The sequence below is a fragment of the Melanotaenia boesemani genome, chromosome 17 (genome assembly GCF_017639745.1).
Source record: "Melanotaenia boesemani isolate fMelBoe1 chromosome 17, fMelBoe1.pri, whole genome shotgun sequence".
In the NCBI taxonomy this organism is placed as follows: Eukaryota; Metazoa; Chordata; class Actinopteri; order Atheriniformes; family Melanotaeniidae; genus Melanotaenia; species Melanotaenia boesemani.
In genome coordinates, this window is record NC_055698.1 from 1453124 (window position 1) to 1478830 (window position 25707).

At 39.4% G+C, this 25707-nt stretch overlaps 1 protein-coding gene across 2 annotated transcripts in view; it reads left to right on the forward strand.

The window, feature by feature from the left end:
- The window catches only part of nxph1 (neurexophilin 1), a 97785-nt gene that overhangs the window by 19514 nt on the left and 52564 nt on the right, over nt 1-25707 (forward strand). The window contains exon 1 of one of the 2 annotated variants that reach the window (XM_041967016.1): nt 13966-14324. The exons of the other annotated variant lie outside the window; for it this stretch is intronic. Within the exon in view, the coding sequence (XP_041822950.1) occupies nt 14271-14324 (54 nt within the window). The 5' untranslated portion in view covers nt 13966-14270. Of the gene's footprint in view, nt 1-13965; nt 14325-25707 lie in introns of those variants that run through there. 2 annotated transcript variants of the gene reach the window in all.

The following is a 25707-nucleotide window of genomic DNA, read 5'->3' on the forward strand; positions in this document are numbered from 1 at the left end:
GCAGATGGAAAACAGCTGTGGGTGCAGGAGCAGACCAGACTCCGGCCAAAGCTTCCTTGTCCCATCTCCGCCCCACCGAAGGCTCAGGAGAAAAAAAAAAAAAAAAAAAAGAAAAAGAAAAAACACAAGCAGTGTTATTTCATGATAAAAAAGAAACTAATTTGCTAAAAACTTGCATTTGTTATTATATCTATATTTAAAAACATTTGTTAGCACGTTTTTTAGCCATGTATTAAGAGCCATTGTGGAAGGTCCAGAGAGCTCCAGACGTTGCAGACCCCTGCTTCAGCGTTTGTAAATAAAAATGTACTGCGTACTGCGTAGGCCTTCTTCTAAAGGACATCTTGCACATAACAATGCGATTAATTGCGATTAATCATAACATTTCGTGCGATTAATTGCGATTTAAAAAAACGTAATTGCTGTCCAGCACTAAATACAATTATTTAATTATTTATTTCTGATGGACTATCTGATATTAACTAGTGTTCTTCTTCACCAAGCAGATCATTTTCACAAATGCCTCTAAATTTCTCTCATCATGATGTTTCTGGTAAATCTGGTAAATAATAATAATAATGATGTGTTAAATATTTTATAATTTAGTGCAAATGTGAGTCATTCCTCAATGATAGACCTTTTAATGCACATGTGAGAATATGACATTTTTTTTTATGCTAAAAGAATTCGGAAGGCTGTTAGGATTTCCCACCTCCTGTCCACCGTGCGGCTTGTGGAAGCTTTCTGAGCCATTCAGCGCTGCTGGCTGAGTTATGGCGACACAACCAGACCACTGCAGTGTTGTAGCAATGAGACTGTTGGGATTTATTAAAGCACAGCTTCTCCTGTCTTTTCTTTTCTGCTCACATCCCATCCCTCTCTTCACCAACAAAAAGCAGCACGTCAACCAAGAAACACAGAGACAGGAAACAAAAACATCAGTATCTGCTCACAAACTAGATGTAAAATGAGGAATGAGTGAACTTATACTCAGAAATAATTAAACTCTCTGGTATGAGTGAAAGAAACGTCTTTGGTCAACAACTATCCATCCATCATCCATCCAGACAGCCCTATGGACGGCCCCAGTGGGCCCCAGTGGGCCAGGCCCGCCCATTCACACATCAGGCTTTCCTATCCATTAACTTACCTTTTTATTTTAATTAGTATAATATCATTTTCACTTATTTACCAGCTATTTTACAGTGGTAGTAAATCAGAACCAGTTCTTGTTTGTGCTCTTTGAGTCTTTTAGTGTTGAGAAAACTGATCTATCAAGATTTTTCAAAGTTGTGTTATAATCATCAAATCTCATGATAGCTTAAAAAAAAGTGTTATATTCCATATGTTATCATGATATTTGGTGCAAAGTCATTGGCTAGCTTAATAATAATAATAATAATAATAATAATAACAAACACACATAACTGAAGATAACACCAAAATACACTAATAAATAGACACTAACCGTCGAGTTATAACCAAACACCCTCTTCATTCCTGTACCTTGTAAAAATAATTTCTTTAAAAACTGGTTTGTATTTGGACATTCACTGAGCGACTCTTCCAAACTCTTCCACAATAACAAAAATTGGTTGTTTTTGCTCTAAATCAGATGTTTGCTGTCTGAAATACCTCAATACCTCCGACTTCCATGAGTGTTGAGGCTAATTTAAGAATAATGATCCCTGTATCCAGCCTAATGAATGGTCCGTACTGCTTCTTTTTTTTAAAGCCTGGTAAACACATAATGACTTTTGGGCTGTTTTTGTCCCGATTTTGCCTCTTCCCGACCTTGAACAGCAAACGGCCGATCATTGTGAGATTTCCACGTCCAATCATTTGGTCTGAGGTTACGAGCCGATTTGTCCCAATAATCTGCTCTGAAATGGGTCGTAGCCGACAATCAGGAATATTGAACATGTTCAACATCTCAGAGCCGATCTCTTAGGAATGCCGACGACACGTGCATTCTGACTGCGTGGGTGGTGACGTGGTACGGAATGTAGCCAATCAGAGACCAAGCTGGTTGGGGAACAAGGAAGTAAATAAAGTGCGTGTTCACGCCGCCTCCAGTCTGTTATTTTTTTCATTTCTGGCTTTTTCTGTTAACAATAGTTCCAAGACCTCCATCATTCCCTCGTCGTCGCTCTTCCATGCTGTGTGTTGTGTTTTCCAGTTGTTGCTATGTTTCTTCTTCTAAGTCTTTTGCCGGTTGTTGCTATGTTTCTTCTTCTACGTTTTTTGCCGGTTGTTGCTATGTTTCTTCTTCTACGTTTTTTGCCGGTTGTTGCTATGTTTCTTCTTCTACGTTTTTTGCCGGTTGTTTCTATGGGGTGTGTCCCAAACCGCACACTTCTATACTTCGAACACTACATTTAAGTGCTTAGTGCGCTGACACAGAAATTTCAGTAAAAACTCAGTGCACTGAAAGTACCCGGATGCTGCCCTAAACTCGGCCAAAAATGTAGTGCGATACGATGGACACTACACACACTAAATGGACGCCATCTTGCTGACGTAGCGGAAGGGGAGGGACTTTCAACCTGTTTTTCAGAGCTGGCAGCCACCGACTCAGCGGTACCAATGCAGGTGGAGGCTGTTTTCTACTGTTGTAAGTATGAAGATATTTGATCATAATTCTAATATAAACTGCAGCATGCTTCTTATCTCTTCTATCCCTGATGACAGTTATGGATCTGATCATTTGTTGGAGGCTGCAGTAGAGTTAGCAACGTAAATGTTAGCAGTTTTATAGCCGATTTCGCGGATGTAGATGGACTATAAGTGTTAAAAATGATTAATGCTTTAGGTTCCGTATGTTTATTCATGATTGTTGAACCTCCAGATTAAGCACTGCGGGGTCTCTGGCGTAAACGAAATGGTCCTTGATCTGAAAACTGATTAAGAAACACCGCTGGTTAGAGAACCGGCCCGTTTCAATGGTACCGCTGACGAAGCCGTAGCTGATTGTATATCACTTTAGATAAGCATCTGCAAAGTACCCATAAAGTACATAATAATGTTTGCTTTTATATAACCTGCCATTGTGTGTTCACCGTAGGTCACTGTGGCATCAAACCACCGAGCCAGCAGTGGCTCTGAAGCGTTTACCACCTGCGGGCTAGGACGCTGCTGTGGAGAAGAAGCGGCAAGAGAGAAATGTTTTAATAAAAAGTTTAAATAAAATGTTTTCTGCATCCCTGTTTTAGCGTCTTCATTACTGCATTTCATATTTTAAATGATGGTTTCTAGTAAAATCGGTTTCCTGTTGCAGACGTGAATCAGTGTAAACACCAATGAAAACACATGTATAATGTAAAGTACTTTAATTCAGTTAAGATATCTTTGCTTATTTAAAATCTGTTTATTGGTGTTTTAAATTGCACTTTATACTAACAAGTATGGGGGAGACATGCAAAGACACATGAACGTGTGCTGATGGTTTCTATTGTTATCTACTGAGATAGATTAATACAGTGGAGGCCACGGTTCTTTGTTTCACTAACGAGGCCTTTTAAAAGACATTTAATAGCATAAAAGTATGATGACATGCAAACACGTATGTTAACGTGATTTTGGAAGAAAAAAAAAAGTATATTAACAGAGCGGCGCTGCTAAGCTGGTACGTCACTACCGGTAAGTGCAAAACATTAGTGCTCAATTTGGATCAGGACTTACCCACGATAGTGTCACTACAGAAGGCAGAGCTTAGTGCGCACTACACACTACCTTCCAGTGCACTCATGTAAGTGCGCGGTTTGAGACGAAGGTCGAATCCCAAATGGAACACTTGAGCACTCCTGCACTCACGGGTGCGCTCCCGCGAGGGGCTCGAGGGTTCAGTGGTATTCCAATTGGAATTGTGTGAGTGATCAAGGGATGATGGCGGACATTTTTGAGCCCTTTCTGCCCCCTTTCCATAAGTCAGCATCGATGCCAACTTTCGCTAAGGAATTACCCATAAATCACTGCGATGTCACGTGAAACACGGAGTTTACCGAGAGAAGCCGACGTGTGAAACATGTTCTTCAGTATTGTGGCGCTGGGTCGTTACCCAGCAACCCATGTGCATAAACATTAAACAGGTTAACCCTATATTTCTTCTTTAAGTTTTCCCATTTCTTTGCAGCCTGGCTGGGGGTCACAACCTTCTGCAGACCCATTTCTGCAATGATAACACTATACACATACGCACACAGACACAAATGCTGCTCATCAACACTGGTTTTCTTTTGTTTTCAGCCCATTTACTTTTATATGGATTACAAGAACTCAACACTTACTCAAATCCTTGTAAGGACGCGTTGCGGAAGCCCGTAAATAGCGCTTCATGTTTTATCCTGAGACAAATTAATTTTTTGGTTTGGTCTTCAGACCCTGTTGATAGAGATATTACGTTGTTATTAGCCACATTCTTTCAGACATTCATGACAATAAATCATGGCTGCAGTGTTTTATACTTACAGACAAATCGTCGCTGCAGCAACTTCTCTTCTGTCATTTTTTTTTTTTTTTTTAAAGAATTGTAATCCTCTCGTTTTGGCGTCTCTCTCCTTGCAGTGCAGGTCTCAAAGTGCTGTCCCAATCCTATTTAAAGCATTTCGAGCCCTTGTGGCCTGTCACCCTCGACTCCTCATGCAGGTGATGTCATTTAGTCATCAGGGGCTCAGGGCGAGTGCTCAAGTTTTCGGTTTGGGATTGGGGGACACTCTATGTTTCTTCTTCTACGTTTTTTGCCGGTTGTTGCTATGTTTCTTCTTCTACGTTTTTTGCCGGTTGTTGCTATGTTTCTTCTTCTACGTTTTTTGCCGGTTGTTGCTATGGTTCTTCTTCTACGTTTTTTGCCGGTTGTTGCCATAGATATATATAGAACGCTAGATGCCTTATGGCGGAGTCTTAAACGGCATCACAGGTCGGCCATCTTACCACAGGTTCGCTTCCTGGCAGAATCTGTTGAACCTGAGGTAAACCAAGGTAAGGTCAGTGATATGCTGAAACATTATTATTCTTATCTCGATGAAATTTTGACGGATTTACAAATGGTTGGATTTATTAGAAACAGTATTAACGTGGTTATAATCCTGGATGCTTGGACATGTTGAAATCGCAGATTTTCTCTTCAGAAAACGGTTTAGTCAACGTTGTGTATGGCTAGGCTGCTAGCTAGCACCTAGTAATTTTACGTCGAAGTCAGAGGCAGAATTGGTGTTTCTTTTCAATATAACTAAAGTTGCACATGATTTTCAATTTGGGTTTGGTTTGTTTAAAACATCTTCCATTCTTATTTCTACAGGAAATTTGTTTTTCAAAGAGAACATGCCGGACTTTTGTGCAGCTTATGGCTGCGCTAATCATCGTAGTCTTGACACAAGAAAACGAGGCATTAGCGCAATGTGGATGTTGGGTCTTCGGACACCGAGTTTCAGCTCCTAATTAAATATTTCTAAACAATGTGTTTCAGACTGGTTTTCTATGATTTCATATATGTAAATGTAAATTATACTGTACATTGAGGACATTTGATAATGCTGAAGGTTACCGTTTACTGTTTATACCAATATTAGTGGTATTAACCCTTTCAAGCATGAATTATAAGAAACAGTGCCACATGTTTTTTGCATACAGTATTTTACTTCCAGAGACACATACAGTGATGCTTTTTTATTTCTTGGTCATATTTTACCTTATTTTTTAAATGTATTTTGACAGTTTATTCAAAATTATTAATTAGATAAGCTTTTCATATTTATATTATCTGGCTATTCTATAAAAATATGGCTATCATTTTTATTTTCCTGTTTATCACTAAAGAAAGTTTGGTTATTACAATGTATGAATTTACATATATAAATATTCATTCTAGAGTAAGTGACAGTGTATTGCATGACTCACTGATGTCCCCTGAAGTGGCAAAATTACAAATATCCACCCAAGAATATACTAGAAAACAGCTGTCAAATAGGTGTCCACCGTAGTGGATGCTACGCATGAAAGGGGTAAATTTATATTGTGTATTCTGTGATTATGGTACATTATGAGCATGCATTATATTGAGAGGCGGATGAAGTATTGTCAGAGGTGGGTAAAATGTTCAGTTAAGTTTATCCCCTACATGTATGGTCTCAAGGCCTCAATTATTCAAGTATGCAGTGTCTACAGTATATACATCTGTGTACAGGGTGGGGATTTCAACATAGAGCCTTTCTTATAGCCTATTTGTAATAGGAAATATTAATCTACCTGTTTCATAACATTATTTTTAGGACATAATCATTAATAACAATTGAGTATAATTATTACATCCACCCATGTTTATAACAAACCAAACCGTTTGAAAATCTGTTGAAATTTGATCAAGTTATGGTCCTCTGAAAAGTACTTTTACACTACCAACAGCGTTATGGGTGAGAGAGCTACCTGTGGTAAGATGGCCGCCAGGCACGGACGTTCGACTTTGTTGGCTGGCAACGCGGACGAGGCATCTAGCGTTCTATATATATCTATGGTTGTTGCTATGTTTCTTCTTCTACGTTTTTTGCCGGTTGTTGCTATGTTTCTTCTTCTACGTTTTTTGCCGGTTGTTGCTATGTTTCTTCTTCTACGTTTTTTGCCGGTTGTTGCTATGTTTCTTCTTCTACGTTTTTTGCCGGTTGTTGCTATGGTTCTTCTTCTACGTTTTTTGCCGGTTGTTGCTATGGTTCTTCTTCTTTGTTTTGACGTTTGTCTAGGTTGTAGGTTTTTTTTTTTTTTTTTTTTTTTTTTTTTTTTTTATTAAGCAATTGAAAATACAAACTCTCAATGAGGATAATAGTACAGATGAAAATTACATACAGTATAAAGTGCAAAGATAATACGGGATTCATTCATCAAAAGACCAAATATCAAACAGAAAGCAAAAAACCACCATAATGGTGTAAGGATACATATTAATCAGGCATTTCAATATAAACATAAAGGGAGCAGTGGAATGAATAAATAAAAGGAAACGTTATGCTTTAGAATAGCAGAAGACGGGAAAAGTCCCGGCTTAATTTTATGGCATAGTTGCTTTTTACCTTTTTAAGAGATGAAAAAAAAATCTTAAATTCATTAATGAAGCATGGGAAGGAGGGCTTTGCGTTCCTCCATTTAGCACAATGGATATGATATTTACCCAACAGTAGGATGATGTTAATTGTGTCGGAAACAGACAAGGCAAGATGGTTCATATAAAACATAATATGATGCAATTCAAATGGTGGTAGATCATTCATCTTTAGAGAAGTCCAATTTTTCATGTCACACCAGAAATTTTGTGTTATAGGACATAAGAAAAACAGATGTTCCAGAGTTTCATTTTCATTGCCACAAAAAGAACACTGATCCACCTCAAAACCAAATCTTTTTTTGAGCAGTTCTGCCACAGGATAAATTTTATTTATAACTTTAAAATGTGTTTCTTTGACTTTAGGTGAAATAGGCCATTTAATATATTTTGAGTATGCTTTGTCTAAAGAACTATAAGTAACATAAGTAGATCCCTGCCAGATAGACCTGTCATAATCATGAAACATCCGGGCCTTCAAAGATCTACTAATGAATTTATTATTGCATTTTTTATCAATCAGGTCACATTCTCCTATCAACAGTTTTGGTAGTAATGGCGGGGAGTTATTGTACATCAGAAAGTTTTTAATCAAATGAATCAGGGGCAGTGGAATCAGCTTACAAAGTTTGTTATATTCTCTTTGAGAACAGTTTAAATTATATTTTTCTACAAAGTCTGTGTAGCTTAAAATGACGCCGTTGTCGTTCATTAAATCTGTTACATAAATAATGTTTTTTTTGTACCAGTCACTTTTGAAGATTGATTTTCGATTAAGTGTTATTACTCTATTGTTCCATAAGGTTAAATTATGGGGAGAAAAGTTGTGGTTAAATATCATTTTCCAATAATGCAAAATCTGCTTGTGAAAATTAGATAGTTTGATCGGGATCCTGTTCACCTCGAAATCAGATTTCAAAATAAAATTCAAACCTCCTATTTTTTGAAACAAGGACCTTGGAATGTGGAACCACATGGAGTCTGGCTGAGACAGGCAGGATTTTATCCAGTTAATTCTAAAAGTTCCAACCATAGACTCAAATTCTGGAGCTTTAATACCACCCTTATCGTAATCCTTCACCAGCTGAGATCTTTTAATATAATGTGTTTTATTCCTCCACAAAAATTGGAAAATAACTGTGTTAGCTTTGTTTATGTTTTTAGAGGAAACGTAGAGGGAATGACAGGGATAGGTCAGTTTTGAAATACCTTCCGCTTTAGATAGAATAGTTCTGCCAAATATAGTAAGATCTCTGGTTAACCAATGACCAAGAGATTTTCTCATATCCATAATACGGTTAGAGATATTAGTGTCTTCTCTTCTAATTAAATTTTTAGATATTGTCAACACTAGATATTTAACTTCAGATTCAACTCTAATTGAAGCAATAGAGGAGTCAGAGCTTGTATGAATAGGGAGTAGTTCGCATTTATTCATATTGAGAGATAAACCAGATGCTTCGGAGAAGGTTGAGATAATACTGAGGGTTTTTTCTACCATTGCTTTATTTTTTAAAAGAATGCATGTATCATCAGCAAATTGACTTATTTTAAACTCTTTATTAAAAACTGTTATACCTTGTATGTCATTAGAATTTTTTATTAGTAATGCTAATAGTTGCGTTGCCAATATGAAAAGCTTTGGGGAGATAGGGCATCCCTGTCGAATTCCACGTAGTACTTCAAATCCAGGAGTCAAACCTGGGTTCAGAGAGACCGTGCTACTTATGCCATTGTAAAGCATTTCAATAATGTCACAGAATTTACTTCCGAAGCCCAAGAACTGTAAGGTTTTCAGCAAGAATGGATGCTCAAGTGTGTCGAAGGCCTTGCAAAAATCTAAAAACAATACATAACTGTCCGTTGTAATATACTCTCTATAATCTAACATGTCAAGAATCAGTCTAGTATGGTTATGTATGCTTCTACCTTTCACAAAGGCTGATTGGCACTCATCCACTAGTTTTGGTAAACCTATATCCAATCTATTAGAGTAAATATGTGCCAGCAGCTTGTAGTCATTGCATAATAAGGTAATTGGTCTCCAATTATCCAGCAGCAGTTTTTCCTTATTAGGCTTTGGAATTAAGGCGATAACACCCCTTTTCATGGTAGGGGACAGATGACCAGATGAAATGCATTCCAAAAAGGCTTCGTACAGAAGTACTCTTATATCATTCCAGAAATAGGTATAAAATTCTACTGTTAGCCCATCCATTCCTGGTGACTTTCCTTTTGGCATCTTCCCAATTGCTAAATCTAGTTCTTCAATTCTAAGATTTTCCTCCATATGTTGTCTTACATTCTCATCAATACTTTTGCTATATTCCTTGATTTTATCAAAGAATATTTGACAGTTTTCTGTTGAAAATCTGGATGAATACAATTTTTTGTAGAAACGTCTTATTTCTTCATTGACTTGATCTTGGTTGTCAATGATAATGTTATTAATCAGTAGCTTACTTATTTTTTTTTGGTTTGTCTTTGTTTTTCTAGACTAAAGAAATAGGAAGTATTTTTTTCACCTTCCTCAAGCCAATGAGCTCTTGAACGTATAAATGCTCCTTTTGCTTTTTCTAAATATAAACTGTCTAATTGGTATTGCAGATTATTTAATTTGTCTTGTTCTTCTAGAGATAAATCAGGTTTCTGACATAATTTATTCATATCATTAATGATGTCTTGCTGTTTTTGTTTTTTTGCTATAGAGATGTATTTACTCATCTGGATGGCAACTTCTTTTATTTTGAATTTGAACCACTCCCATTTATTCAAGGGTGACATTTCTAATTGGTTAATTTCGTTTAACAAGTTTTTGGTTTCATTGCAGAAATTCTCATTTTCCAGAAGGCTACTATTGAATTTCCATAAGGAGTTAGGGATAGGCTTAATCCCATCTGGTTGTAAAGTAATTGAAACTGCACAATGGTCAGTTAGAGGTGATGCTGATATTTCACACTTGCTAACCCCCTTGATCAAGTTGGTAGAGATTAACCAAAAGTCTATTCTTGAGCATTGACCATTGTTAGCCGAGTTAAACCAGGTGTATTGTTTGGTAGTGGGCTTTCTCATTCTCCAGCAGTCAGTTAAATTTCCTTTAGTGATAAATTCACTTATAATTTCCTCGTAAAAGTGGCTTTGACCTCTTGGAGGAAGACGATCCATCCAGCGGTCTGGGGCCAAATTAAAATCACCTCCAACTATAACATTGTTAGCAGTATAGGTCACTTTCCATCCCTCCAGCATCTTGCTCAAGGAGGAGTATAGTTGTTTGTTAAGGGCCCTTCTGTTATAACCATATACACAAATCAAAATATATTTAACATCATTATATTCAATCACCATCATTAGCCAGTGACCATTGGTGTCACTCGTGTGGTTAATTACAGTACCAGAAAACCTGTTGAACAGGATCATTACTCCCGCTGAATGTGAGGTCCCATGACTGAAGAAAACGCAGTCTCCCCATTGTTGTTTCCAGAATTTAGTGTCCGTCCCTGTTGAATGAGTCTCTTGCAGAAAAATAATATTGCTCTTTTGCTCCTTACAAAAAAGAAATGTTGCCTTACGTTTTACATTGTTCTTTAATCCCCTAGTATTTAAAGAAAAAAAAGATAACATTTGCTATTTAACAAGCAATCGAAGAGATGATATGCAGGAATGAGTAGCTTATATCCCTATTAGAAATGTAACATAGGCATTCATTGCAACAACCCTTAAAGTATTTGAACATTTATAAAACTGTCAAGCTAAGCCACAGTACCTGTTATGGACCAGTGTAACAATATAAGCTGATCAATTAGGGTCCACACGCCGGTTGTCGATCAGAGCGTAGCCTTCCTTCAAAAACGCTCTCTTCCCCTTCTTCCTGGCCTCCTGTATCAGTGGCCACAGCTTGGAGCGAGCGGCCCGGTCTTCCTTGGAGAAATCTTCTCTGAAGCGAATATGCATCTCACTACACACACGCGCATCCTTCGATTTTTTCCAAACTTCGTCCCGGATGGTTCTCATCCCGAACTGGATGATGATCGCCCTCGGCGTGTTGTTGGAGGTAGCCGCGGTGGTATATTTTCCCAGGCGGTGGACTGTATCCACGGTGTCTCGCAGTCGGTCCACAGATAGAGGTACAACTCTTGTAAGTATCCCGATGACGATTTCTCTTGTGTTTTCACCATCTTTTTCTGGTAAACCAGTCAGTCTCAAGTTCCATCTCCTTTTATAACGAGCCTGATCCTCTGTTGCGCTTTTGAGCGTGCAGTTTTCTCTTTGGAGCTCCTCAACCTTTTTCTTTAGCAGAAGGATTTCTTGTTTGTTTTCTCTTGTGGATGTAGTGTTTGCTTCAATGCGTTTGTCAAATTTTTTTAATAAGTCCGTCTGTTCATCCATTTTTTCAGTCAAAGCCTGAACTGCATGGAGAATGGCGGTACCGATATTTCCATTATCCTGACTTTTGTCCTTCCCCTTAAGTCTTTTGGGGTTTGGGCTTTTTGTTGGTGTGTGATTTGGGTTGATCTTACTTTCTTTGGAAGACTTGTCGTCGACCCCGATGTCTTCGATGTCGCTATCTTCACAGGCCTCGTGGAGAGCGCTTAGGTTGTAGTCATGGTCTGACATGTTAGCGGTTAGCATCCACGCCGTCTGATAAAGTTCCAAGCTTTGCCTTTTTTTTTTAAGTTCTGGGTGGGGGGGAAAGTAGGCACGGGTAGGGAGTAGAGTTAAATCTTAATAAAGGTTAAGGGTTGTTGAGTAGAAATTTACTATTTCGGGACAAAACGATACTTTTTCCACAGAGCCTGCGAAAAGCTGCTTCTCACTCCGCCATCTTAGATCCTCTCGTCTAGGTTGTAGGTGAGTTGCTGGACAGCATCGTCATGTGTGTGTTGTTCTGTGATAATATTTTTGGAGCCACCACACACAATACGATCAAAACTGATTTTTTGATCGTCACGTGTGAGGTCTCGGCCAGATAAAAAATCTCATAAGATTAAAAAAAAATCGTTATGTGTGTATCAGGCTTAAGTGAGTAGTGGACGTATTGTACTTAAATAGTCATTATCCCAGACTTCAGCTTAGTAAATGAGATATGGAAGATTTAAGGTCCCAGTTGTCCTGGACCAGTTTGTTGAGTTGGGTTAGTCTTCCGTCTGTTAGCTGCTCATCACCAGTCTTTAGTTGTAAGTTTGTCCATCAGGTTTTCTAGTCATCTGCAGTTGCGTCTTTTATTTTATTAAACCATCTCAGCTCCTCCATCTGCCTCCAGTGTTTGTCAGTCATGCAGGTGGGTCCTACTTCCTCGCCTCCTGCTGTCTCATTCTGTGACCATGACCATGCTTAACTATGCACATGCAGCCTGGAACTAAAATATATGATTCAAATAAAAGAAATACATGAAGTGACATTAAGACCTGAACAGGCCAGTTTTATGATCCTGCTCCCATTTGACTATCACTTTTATAAACAAAATAACTAAAAACAAATAAAAAAGTCAAATAAATGATAAATGGATTATATTTATACTGAACCTTTCTGGCCTCATCTGACCTTTAACCCTCTATTCGCTCACCAGAATAGAGTAGTTGTGGTACTACAAGACCTTAAACTTGGTTTCTTCTTTATAAAATAACAAAAGGTCAAAAGACAAGTTAATTACTAAAAGATTATTCTTGAAAAGTCTCAGGGATGTAGCCTTATCGTTGATGTGGGGAGGACTCCGTTTGGTTTATGATACAAGGAGAGATTTAATATTTTAGTTAAAGTGCAGCACTGACCCCGTTAATTCAGAAAAATGGAGAAAATAACTCACAAGATCACTCTGAAAAATAACTCTGGTCCTAATGGTGAACTACAACACGAAGAAATGAAAATACAGACAAGAAAAAATTATTTATGCAAATACTAATAGACGACAATGGAAAATATCCTGTCCTCTATCATTTTATTATTTGTGTCATAAGCCGGCGACTCGTATTTCAGAATCTGCCTTCAGAGGAAGTTTCTGATCGAACTGATCTGGCGTCTTGTCTCTAGATTTAGTTTTGACTCATCTTTGAGTTTCTCTGGATCTTTGCCTCTCCAGCACCTGCAGAGATGCTCTGAGCTCTGATTGGTCACACGTTGACTGTCAATCATCTTTGAGATTTCTCTGAGTCGGCCTCCGCGGTGCCTTGAGGGGCATCTTTGCGGAATAATTTGCGTCTAAAACCACGTGACGATTTCCTACGTTAATTTTCAGGGAGAAAAGAAGTTGTTCCATTCTGGACCAGAACGCTGGTTTCAGTCCGCACCTGTGCGCGCACACATTGCGCATTATGCAAAATAAAGTCTTTGTTTTCAGTTTGCAGCTCTGGGTGAGACACACGTTTAGGTGGTGTGTGTGTGTGTGTGTGTGTGTTTAAGCCCAGCTGAAGTCTTCTGCCAGTGATTTCGTTTCCTGGACATTAGGTGTGATCCTAATTAATGTTTCCTTCATCAGCTTTCATTCTTATACAAATAATAAACCAAAGCTCAGATTGTTATAAATGCTGTTGATTATCAGGAAGTCGCTTTCGTTTTTTTTTTTTTTTTTTCCCCCGGGGGTCTTATTGGGGTCGTTAACTGGTGGACAGGTCTGGAGGCTGCTGGAGTTACGGAGCCAACAAAACGACAAGAAAAAAAAACTTTCTTATAGAAAAAAGTTAAAGAGAGAAGGCAAACTTCCCGTCCTGCGTTTTTTCTCCCATTTGGGAATATTTGCTCTTTTCATTGCTGTTTTTTCCCTTGTCTTGTCCCTCCCCCACAGAGAGAGAGAGAGAGAGAGAGAGAGACAGAGTCTCATGGCTTTTCTAGGCGCGCGTTATAAAGCAGAAAGCTCAGCCATTCCTTCAGATCGGAGAGCTCCGGCCGCTGCGCGCGCAGCTGTCAGACAATCAGGACCAGAACCAGCTCCCACCCAGCTGCTCCCGTTAACTGGATTAACTCTCAACTAGCTGCTGTCTGCCGAGCCCACCCTCTCCGTCACGCCACCCTGATCCCCCCCGCCCTCCGTCTCCAACTCTCAGCTCTGTTCTGCGGTCATGGGGCGCGCGCTGCTTCCTTTTTTCCGGGACATCTGACTGCGCTGAGCCGGACTGCAGGTGGATTTATGGTCGGCAGAGCCGCGATCATCAGCCGGGGGTAAACTATTGGAAGTTTGAGCTCCGGGAGGATGCAGGTGACGTCCTGGTGCGCCGTGTTCGTCCTGACGCACGCGCTTTGCCTGGTGAGTTTTACACCTCAACTTTTCCATCCTTCACACAGATGCGACAGGAAACAGAAAACACACATTTATTTCCTCATTTTGAGACTGAAGGACGTCTCCACGGCGCGCGCTGCACACACGTGCACCTTCTCGGACATTCTGCTGCCAGGTTCGGCTCATCATCATGTCAGTGTGTTCAGGAGGAATCCACATTTCATCCAAAACCGATTTCAAACAAACTGAAAAACACAATTAAAAGAAAAATGAACTAATAAGAAAAGCAGTTGAGCCGCAATCAGCTGCGTAAAACTGGAAATCTTCAGGTTTCCATCCGGACAGCGAGAAAAACACAAACACTTCCTATAATAAAAGATAAATAAAAACCCAGAAAATCTTCTTTATCGTGTTCATACATAAAGAAAATAAATAAATAAATAAATAAAATATATAAAACGTGCCACCCAAAACTGAGCAGGGGGTCAGGCTCTGGAAACGTCTCAAGGGGGCGCCATAATAAACCAAATCTGCCTTTCACACTCCACACACCCCTGACACACACAGTCCACACACACCTGACACACAGTCCACACACACCTGACACACACAGTCCACACACACCTGACACACACAGTCCACACACACCTGACACACAGTCCACACACACCTGACACACACACCAGGGATGGTATTTTGATATAACGTTTCTTTGACGTAAAGGAAAGAAAAAGGTGTAAATTTAAATGTTTTTTTCCATCCAGGTTGCTCAGCTGATCGTTTCCAGACTGACACACACAGTCCACACACACCTGACACACACACAGTCCACACACACCTGACACACACGTGAAGCTTTGCTGTGTTTAACACAAAATCTAAATTTGACCTCACACGTTTTTTTCTACTCTAACAGTAGAAAAAGCTCTAAATCAAATGTAAATCTTCTGTTCTGGTGTTGTGAGGGATGTGAAGCATCCGGACTGAAAACAATCTTTAAAAATGATTCCATGTTTCCTAAACGTCTGTTTTTCTGACTGATTCATCATTCAGAGATTAAACATGTTTTCTGACTGGCAGCTCTGTTGTAATCACCACAAAAACTAAAATTCTGTTCTTATTTTCATGAAGAAACAACAACAAACTGCAGTGAAATTTTTCTTTTTATGTTCAGAAATATTGATTCATCTTTTTGATACAGTTTTATAGAATTTAGGTAGAATGGATTTAATGTTTAAAGGCATATTTTATTTTAAAAGAAAAGAAAAAGGTGGAGTGCGTTGAACAGCAGGTGGATGCGCATCTCAGAGACAAGAATTTCAACACAAATTTTCCTTCAAATTTATAAAGAACTGAATATGATTTATGAAATTTTAGGGAATAACGAAAATAAGGCTGACCATCATGTTTATTTATTAAAATGCTGCCAGCATTTCAAATAAAATTTTAACTGTAAATTTGTATTTATAGGTTATATTGTTCAACATGTTTTAACATCGTTCACTGCATGGTCATTTTCCATTTTAATTTAATTTAATTTTATTTAATTTTATTTTATTTTATTTTATTTTATTTTATTTTATTTTATTTTTTTGGATACATTGTTTTGGTGTTTTGCTGTATTTATTAAATAAACTCTGAATCTTCATGTCACTTATTAAATAGCAGCTGATAAATATGTGATATGGTGTTCTTAAACAGTGCACGTTGGTGGCTTCAGTCCTGTCCACTGTCTTGTGTCTGTTGAAATGTATAAGTGAAAACACACACACACACACACACTGGGCAGTGAAGTGAGCTTATTGTGCGGCCGCTGATCCTCGGCTGTGGGGATTACAGCTGAACTTTGACGCTTTCGCTCCGTGTTAAACTCTCTTGTCTCTCTTTAAGCTTCTTGTCTTGAGAGTCGTGTTTTGACCCGATAACAGCTCAGCTCAGGTAGACCACCACGACCCACCGAGCCCAGCGCCACCTCCGTCCACACGCCTCTGATAACTGAAAATGATTCAGATTTTTCTTCGTTATCTTGTGTTTCTAATTGAATTCGTCCCCACTGAAATGAGGATGTGTTCAGCTCATTATTTTACACTTTCCATGAACTTCACGTGACCTCATGTGTAAACTGCATTTCATTCTTACGATGTCACCATTTTTTAATTGCATATTAATAATTTTATTTAATTTAACAGAAGAAACTCAGCCCAGTAAATCTCTTTCTGTCTATTTGCATGAATGATAATTTCTATATTTTAATCTTTATCGTTTAGGTTTTGTAGAATAAAACCATTCCTCTTTATCCTCTTCTTCATCATCTCTTCAGACTGCGTGTGATTTGAGTCAGTGGGCCACATTTTGTCTCTGGTTTCTGGCATTGCTGCCCACCCCCACCCGTCCCAGCCTCCCTCCTCTGGGACGAGAGGTCTCGCTGACAACAGTCACATTAAAGTCTGATTATCAGACAGTGGAAATGGGATCTGCCACGTTAAACATCCTGAACGGTTGAGAATAAAAAAGGGAAAGAAAGTCCCACTGAGATGACTGCAGCACACTTCACCCACTCATCCTCCATCCTCTGAAAACCCCTTCACACACCTCAAAATATATAAATGAAAAAAGATTTATAATTCCATCAAACTGAAGCTTGAACCAAAAGCAGGTCCGTAATAATTCAACGATACAGCGAAGCCGTTTGTGTAAATGCTCCCATGCTGTGTGACTGAAGGCACACACACACACAGCCGACACACACTTGGACGAGTGCTGCTTGTGGCCGCGGAGTGGGAGCTGCGGGGTGCTTTGGATTCCTCTGAGCTCCGTGTTCAACCTTTGGGCTGCTGAGCTTTGAAACAGCGTGGAGGCGTCGCTTTAAACACACGGCTGCTCTGCTGCAGGAGCTCCGAGCTGCAAGTTCACGTCTCAGCTCGGCTCCATCCATCATTCAGCCTCGGCTGACCCCATCTGACCAGTCTGCACCAGCTGTTTAGGAGGGGTTTCTGGGGGGGTCTCACACACATTTAGAACAGAAATGATATAAATGATTTTTTATTTCAAGGATTCTCTCATTGTGTTTGATCTTCAGAGCTGACGTGCAGCCAAACGTAATCTAACCAACAAAACTTTTTATCATCGTAGAATCGAGGTGATTTTTCTTAGTTTAAGCCTGAAAGAAAATTCATGGCTGAAGGTTAAACTAAACTCAGCAGTGGGACATATCTGCACATCTCATATTTAGGTATTACTGTAGAATAAAAACAAACTTTGGGACAGTTACAGCAGAAAAAATACTGGAAATATGTAAAAATTACTCAAAGCTTTGCAAATCTCCAGCTAATAATTTAAACTAATTATAGTTCTTTTGCACATATAATTTTTTTTTATTTAAATGTCAGAATTAAACATGAAAACTGAATAAAAAGAGCCAGACATGCAAACTGACGTGTCATTACAGAGTTTGTCCATCAGAGAGCACTAAAAAGTTGATTTTGACCCTAAGGCGCTCGCTGTCTGAAACCTTTATTAACTCCTTATTTTAATGAAAATAAAATAATAAAAAAAAACCTAATTAATCTAAGAAGGGAAAATCTCAAATACATATTAATGAAATACTGAAATATTCACATCAAACTAACCTGAACCAGTTTGATTAAACACAGTCATAAATTATGATATTTACGATCCAATAAAATGGATTCATTACTTTGTAGAAAATCTGTGAAGGTGTGTGTTATGAGTCTGTGAGTTTAATTAGAAAATGTTTGTTTTTTATTAAATGACAGAAAAGATGAATGAATTATGAACATAATTCTACATATTTCTAGTCTAGTCTCAGGAATTCATTATTGGCTTCACATTAGAAAATAAAATAAGGCCTGCAGACCAGATGGAGAGAAGTCTGGTGGGTTCTTCAGACCACATGTGTCCTCCAGTTCATCCGTTCAGAGCGGATTCTACAGTCTCCAGGCAAAATTTCACAGGGGCCCCCCAACCTGCATTCACCCCCCTTTTTACTATATCATATATTAACATGTTAATTATATCATCTTTAAAGTTTTGTTAGAGCATTAAAGGCCAATTTATGCCTGACGCAGACAAACGGACAGTTTCGTCGTGTCCTGCATCAGTTACATGCGTAATATGGTCCGTTTCCAGGGAGCAGCTGTCCGTCGCTTCATGCAGAAGACGGAGCGATGCCACCGGAAATCGTGGGGGCAGTGCTGAGCAGAATAGCTGACAGGTGATCAGCAAAAGAAACAAACCAGAGAAGAAAAAGAAGACCAGCAAGGGAACAAAAAAGCAGAAGAAGAATGAAGACGAGCACAACAACTGTAGAAATTGTGCAAGCTTTTAAAGAAAGACCATATGCGAGTGTTTAGGGCATGTTGGGCGGTTGGAATCAACTTTGTAGCGACGCATTACTGCCGCTAAACAGTGTCTGAAACTAACGTCAGCTCGCAGGAGTGAACGCTGAACTCAGCACTGCCCCCTAGTGGAGGAACTGACCTAACAACCATGGCAATGCAAAAGATGTTTACGTACGTAAGGGAGCAGAAATGGATCTTAATGCAGAAGATTAAACTATGTGCTGAAAGCTGCATCATCACACTTAAAGATTACATTTGTAGCATAAAACTAATAAATGAGTAAATACAATGTTAAGAAGCAGAAAGTCTACTGGACTTGTGTGGGAAATGAAATATACCACTTGCACACAGATCATAATAACCTCCACCCATGCTCCTTAGTAAGGATATTATGATTCTACATCATCTTGGTACGATAATTGTCAGAGAAATTATCATAATTATTCTGCATTAATTAATTTCCAACACTATGAATGTGTAAAATCACATGAAGACTCCTTATAGGTGTTTAAGTTTGAATTATTTCTATCTTTTGATGCCAAAATAACAAAATAATATAACAAACCCACCAAACCAACCAAAAATCCCTCTGCTGTGTAAAGAATAAATCCTGCATATTAACCCTGGATTTCTCTCAGAAAAAGATGGAAAAGGATAAGGACCTCTACCTGGACTTGGGAAGGTTTTTTTCTGGAAAATTCATTATAAAATGGTTTTTGAGCATTTCTTTTCAACCTGACAGAGAATTTAGAAACACGGGAAAAACATGGTCCAGCTTTCCTTTAGCAGGCGTCGTCCTGATGCCGAGCTCAGAAAAAATAAAGGATGATATTTAGCCTTTTTCCTTCCATCCACATTTAACGTTCAGAATTGAACTTGTTAAGTTGCTGTAAATCCAACCAGAGTCGTACATAACTACAAAACTGCAAACCTATAACATTTAATGTCAGTTAGTTACTGAACATTTACTTTGTGCTACAAATCTGCTGGTTATCCTGCAGGAGGTGAAGCTCATTGGATGGATTTCCTTTTTTATGTGATGCTTTACAGGCTGGTGGGACGTCCTCCACAATCACACCTACCTCATTTTTTCTGAAACCAAAGAACTCCAATCAGGATGATTTAATTCGTTCCTTTGGAGGGAATAACTTTTCCATGAAAACACGGAAGGAAAACAAAGCGAGACAACACTATTAGTTGCTGTCTTGGTCTCTTTGTTGCTTTGCTGTTTTCATCTTTCTTCTGTCACAGCCAGACAGAAAACTTCATTTTGGTAAAACCGGCTCTCTCCTTTTTGTTTACATCGGGCACACTGCTGGAGCTGGAGGAGGGGCCTCCTCACGGAGCTGGTCCACCACTGTCATTGCTAACACTCCACATTGTCACCGCTCTGTAGGACTCAGAGGCTTGGTCGGCCCTCAGGGGCCCCTTCTGGCTCAGGGCCCCAGGCATTCGCCTGCCTGCTGGCAAACGGTGGCTCTGCATCCGAGAAAAGCAGCGTTTAAATAAAATCCAGGAAGTCAGAAGTGAGGTGACGGAGTTAATGTTTGACCTGCAGTCGATGTGTGTGTGTGTGTGTGTGTGTGTATGCACGCATGTGTGTGCCTCTTTGTGTGTCTGCGTCTGTGTGTGTGATAGTCTGTGTGCATCTGCGTGTGTGTGTGTGCGTCTGTGTGTGTGATAGTCTGTGTGCATCTGCGTGTGTGTGTGCCTTCGTATTTGTGGGTCTGTGAGTGACGGTGTGTGTGTGTGTCTTTGCGGGTCTGTGAGTGACGGTGTGTGTGTGTCTTTGCGTGTCTGTGTGTGACGGTGTGTGTGTGTGTCTTTGCGGGTCTGTGAGTGATGGTGTGTGTGTGTGTGTGTCTTTGCGGGTCTGTGAGTGACGGTGTGTGTGTGTGTGTCTTTGTGGGTCTGTGAGTGACGGTGTGTGTGTGTGTGTCTTTGTGTGTCTGTGAGTGACAGTGTGTGTGTGTGTGTCTTTGTGTGTCTGTGAGTGACGGTGTGTGTGTCTTTGTGTGTCTGTGAGTGACGGTGTGTGTGTGTCTTTGCGTGTCTGTGAGTGACGGTGTGTGTGTGTCTTTGTGTGTCTGTGAGTGACGGTGTGTGCGTATTAATAATGTGAATGTTGAGGTGTCTGATTGGTTCTCTCTGATCTGAGCTCAGCCTCCCAACTCTTACTTGGTCAAGAGTGTCAAACATACGGCTCAAGGGCTAAAACCGGCCTGCCACTTGGTCCAATCTGGTCTGCAGGTAAATGTGCACACATGATGAAATGTACACGTATGTACATTTAAAATTGCTTCTAGAGCATTTTAACAACATCATGTGAAATACTGAATTTTTCACTTCCAGATATCTCTTTTGTAGATATATTGTGATTTGGAAATGGAAATGTGAAAAATAAATAAATAATAAAATAAAAATATATAACAATATATAATATATATAGTCGTGTTAAATAATTTTATAAGAAAAATAATTATTGTAAATAATAAAATAAATAAAGTTTTGAGCATTTATGACAAAACAGCAAAAGCAAAAATAATTAAATAAATTAAATAATACGAAGATTGAAAAGAACAGAAAGAAGAAAAATCTAAAATGAACTACACTCCTTTTACATAATTTATTCAGAACACATATACAAAACAAAAAACAAACAAAACTAATTTATTAAATGTATGTATATTTATAGATTAATATACATGTTATATAAAATATATACAATAAACATAAAATAACATTGAAATTTATAAAAGAGAATTATGTGTCTGAGGCAACATATTTGCTGCACTTGTGTTTTTCAAGAAAGAAAAGTTTACTTCATTTAATGTAAACATAATTATTTCCTCTACTAAAGGGGGAAATGTGGAGTTTTTATGAATTATATCATCACGCTGGTGTGTTACTGGTCCAAAACACTGGAGACAAAATTGTTCTGAATGTGGAACCTGAACTAAAATGAATTTCACTTCCCTGTTCATGATGATGATGATGATGGTGATGGTGATGATGATGATGTTGGTGATGATGATGATGATGATGATGATGTTGGTGATGATGATGATGATGTTGCTGATGATGGTGATGATGACGATGATGATGATGATGATGGTGATGTTGATGATGTTGGTGATGTTGGCGATGATGATGATGTTGGTGATGATGGTGATGATGATGATGATGATGATGGTGATGTTGGTGATGATGGTGATGATGGTGATGACGATGATGATGGTGGTGATGGTAATGATGGTGATGGTGATGGTGATGATGTTGGTGATGATGGTGATGATGATGGTGATGATGATAATGATGTTGGTGATGATGGTGATGATGTTGGTGATGATGTTGGTGATGATGGTGATTATGATGATGATGATGATGTTGATGATGTTTGTGATGTTGGCGATGATAATGATGTTGGTGATGATGGTGATGATGATGATGATGATGATGATGTTGTGATGATGATGATGATGATGATGATGTTGCTGATGATGGTGATGATGATGATGATGGTGATGTTGATGATGTTGGTGATGTTGGCGATGATGATGATGTTGGTGATGATGGTGATGATGATGATGATGATGATGGTGATGTTGGTGATGATGGTGATGATGGTGATGACGATGATGACGATGATGATGTGATGATGGGGATGATGGTGGTGATGATGGTGATGATGGTGATGGCGATGATGATGGTGGTGATGGTGATGATGGTGATGGTGATGGTGATGATGTTGGTGATGATGGTGATGATGATGGTGATGATGATAATGATGTTGGTGATGATGGTGATGATGGTGATGATGTTGGTGATGATGGTGATGATGATGATGTTGGTGATGATGGTGATTATGATGATGATGATGATGTTGATGATGTTTGTGATGTTGGTGATGATGTTGGCGATGATAATGATGTTGGTGATGATGGTGATGATGATGATGGTGGTGATGTTGGTGATGGCGATGATGATGGTGGTGATGGCGATGATGATGGTGGTGATGATTATGGTGATGGTGATGATGATGATGGTGATGTTGGTGATGATGGTGATGGTGATGATGATGGTGATGGCGATGATGGCGATGATGATGGTGGTGATGGTGGTGATGATGGTGATGATGGTGATGATGATGATGTTGGTGATGGCGATGATGATGGTGGTGATGGTGATGGTGATGATGGCGACGTTGGTGATGAGGGTGATGATGGTGATGATGGTGATGATGGTGATGGCGATGATGGTGATGATGATGGCGATGATGGTGATGATGATGATGTTGATGTTTGTGATGTTGGTGATGATGTTGGCGATGATAATGATGTTGGTGATGATGGTGATGATGATGATGATGGTGGTGATGTTGGTGATGATGGTGATGATGGTGATGGCGATGATGGCGATGATGATGGTGGTGATGGTGATGATGATGATGATGGTGATGGTGATGATGATGATGGTGATGTTGGTGATGATGGTGATGATGATGATGGTGATGATGGTGATGATGTTGATGGCGATGATGGTGATGGCGATGATGGCGATGATGATGGTGGTGATGGTGATGATGATGATGATGGTGATGGTGATGATGATGATGGTGATGTTGGTGATGATGGTGATGATGATGATGGTGATGATGGTGATGATGGTGATGGCGATGATGGTGATGGCGATGATGGTAATGGCGATCATGGCGATGATGATGGTGGTGATGGTGATGATGATGGTGATGGTGATGATGATGGTGATGACGATGGTGATGATGGTGATGGTGGTGATGATGATGATGATGATGGTGATGGTGATGATGATGGTGATGATGGTGATGGCTATAATTATGGTGATGATGGTGGTGATAATGGTGGTGATGGTGATAGGGCTGCAATGATTAGTCGACATTGTCGACAATAGTCGACAATAAAAATAGTCGACAACAAATTTAGCCATCGACTATTGTCGGCAAAACAAAAAAACAAACAAAAAAAAAACAAAACAAAAACTACAGAGTGAGACATCGTCTTCTAATCCCATCTCTGCTGAGAGTTGCACAATGCACATGCTCAAAGAGGGGAAAAAAATATAGAGTGAGACATCGTCTTCTTTTTTTATCTCTGCTGAGAGTGGCACATGCGCAGTGAAGTCCGCCAGGGGAAAAATATGGTGGCAGACCAGGGAGGAAAACCGCGGCGGAGATCGTTAAAAGTCAGGGATAACTTCACCTTTAACTTACAAAATAAATTAAATACATGTGAGGTTTGTAAAGCGGACCTTGTGTACCACGGAAGTACGTCTGCAATGCTCGAACATTTAAAGAGGAGGCACGTCGGACTTACTTAACAACCTCATGCAAGATTTCAAAGCTGAAAGTGAAATAAGATCCATTTATAATAATCATGAGATACATAATCCGATTGGTCGACTAGTTGTTTTAATAGTCGGTGACTAATCGACCATCAGAATATTTATTAGTTGCAGCCCCAGATGGTGATGACGATGATGGCAATGATGATGGTGATGATGGTGATGATGGTGATGATGGTGGTGATGATGGTGATGGTGATGATGATGTTGGTGATGATCGTGATGGTGATGGTGATAATGATGTTGGTGATGATGGTGATGGTGATGATGGTGATGATGGTGATGATGATGATGATGTTGGTGATTATCGTGATGGTGATGGTGATGATGATGTTGGTGATGATGGTGATGATGGTGATGATGATGGTGATGATGATGGTGGTGATGATGATAATGATGGTGATGGTGATGATGGTGATGATGATGATGATGGTGATGATGGTGATGATGATGTTGGTGATTATCGTGATGGTGATGGTGATGATGATGGTGATGATAATGATGATGGTGATGATGGTGATGATGGTGGGGATGATGGCGATGATGATGGTGATGATGATGATGGTGATGGTGATGGTGATGATGATGGTGATCATGATGATGATGATGTTGTTGGTGATGACCGTGATGGTGATGATGTTGGTGATGATGGTGATGGTGATGATGGTTATGATGGTGATGATGATGTTGGTGATGACCGTGATGGTGATGATGTTGGTGATGATGATAATGATGATGGTGATGGCTGTAGTCAGTGATGATAGAAGCTATTGCTTTTTTTAAAATCTTCTTCCTGCTCTTGGTTTTTTCTTTGCGTGGAAGCTGTAAAAACGTCCCTCAGGGGGATGTGAGGGACATGATTTGGATCTTTGACGATGTTAGATTTGAGAGGACAGGATGACCACCCTGCCGGACTGTCCATCCACAGGGGACATCAGTATGTGTGTGTTTGTGTTAACAGTGGGACTCTGTGATTAATGACTACAGCCTCTCTTCTTGGCTTCATTTGCTGCTGCATATTTTCAGCTGCTTTCTCAGTTCAGAGGTGAACTGAAGCCTATTGTTGGAGGGCGTTGTTGCAGCAGAAAATCCAGGCCTGCTCCTGACCCGGGTCGGATCCTGGGGGCTGTTTCACGGAGCAATCCTTTTACAGCAATGTGTGACGCCTTGATAGCAGCACTTTGAAGCAGGTCATGAAGAGAAGTAAGCGAACAGATAACCTCGTCCAGCCTGCTTTACATGTGAGCGGCGCTCGGTGACCTCCACAGCTGCAGTCTTCATTCACCCCACACACACACCTCTTTCTACATATTTATGACTTGATTTTCGCTCTTTTTCATTTAAAATCAACCTAAATGACAAAAAGGAACTTAAAAATGATGCTGCAGTGTTTTTGTCTAAAGCTGATCTTTTATATTAGTTCTTAATAGAAGAGTTTTCGTCGACTTCATGGACTGGATTGTTTTGGTTTTACACCCCTCTGCTTCAAACTCAACTTTCTAATCAGTAAATATATGTTTACTGATGTCATTTCCAGCAGACTGGGATTAAATTAATAATAATAATATTATTTTTATTATTATTACATTCAATTATTAAAATGTGGAGATACAGTTGACGGGCGATACAATGTGAGACTGAAGGCCCATTTATGCTAGACGCAGAAGACG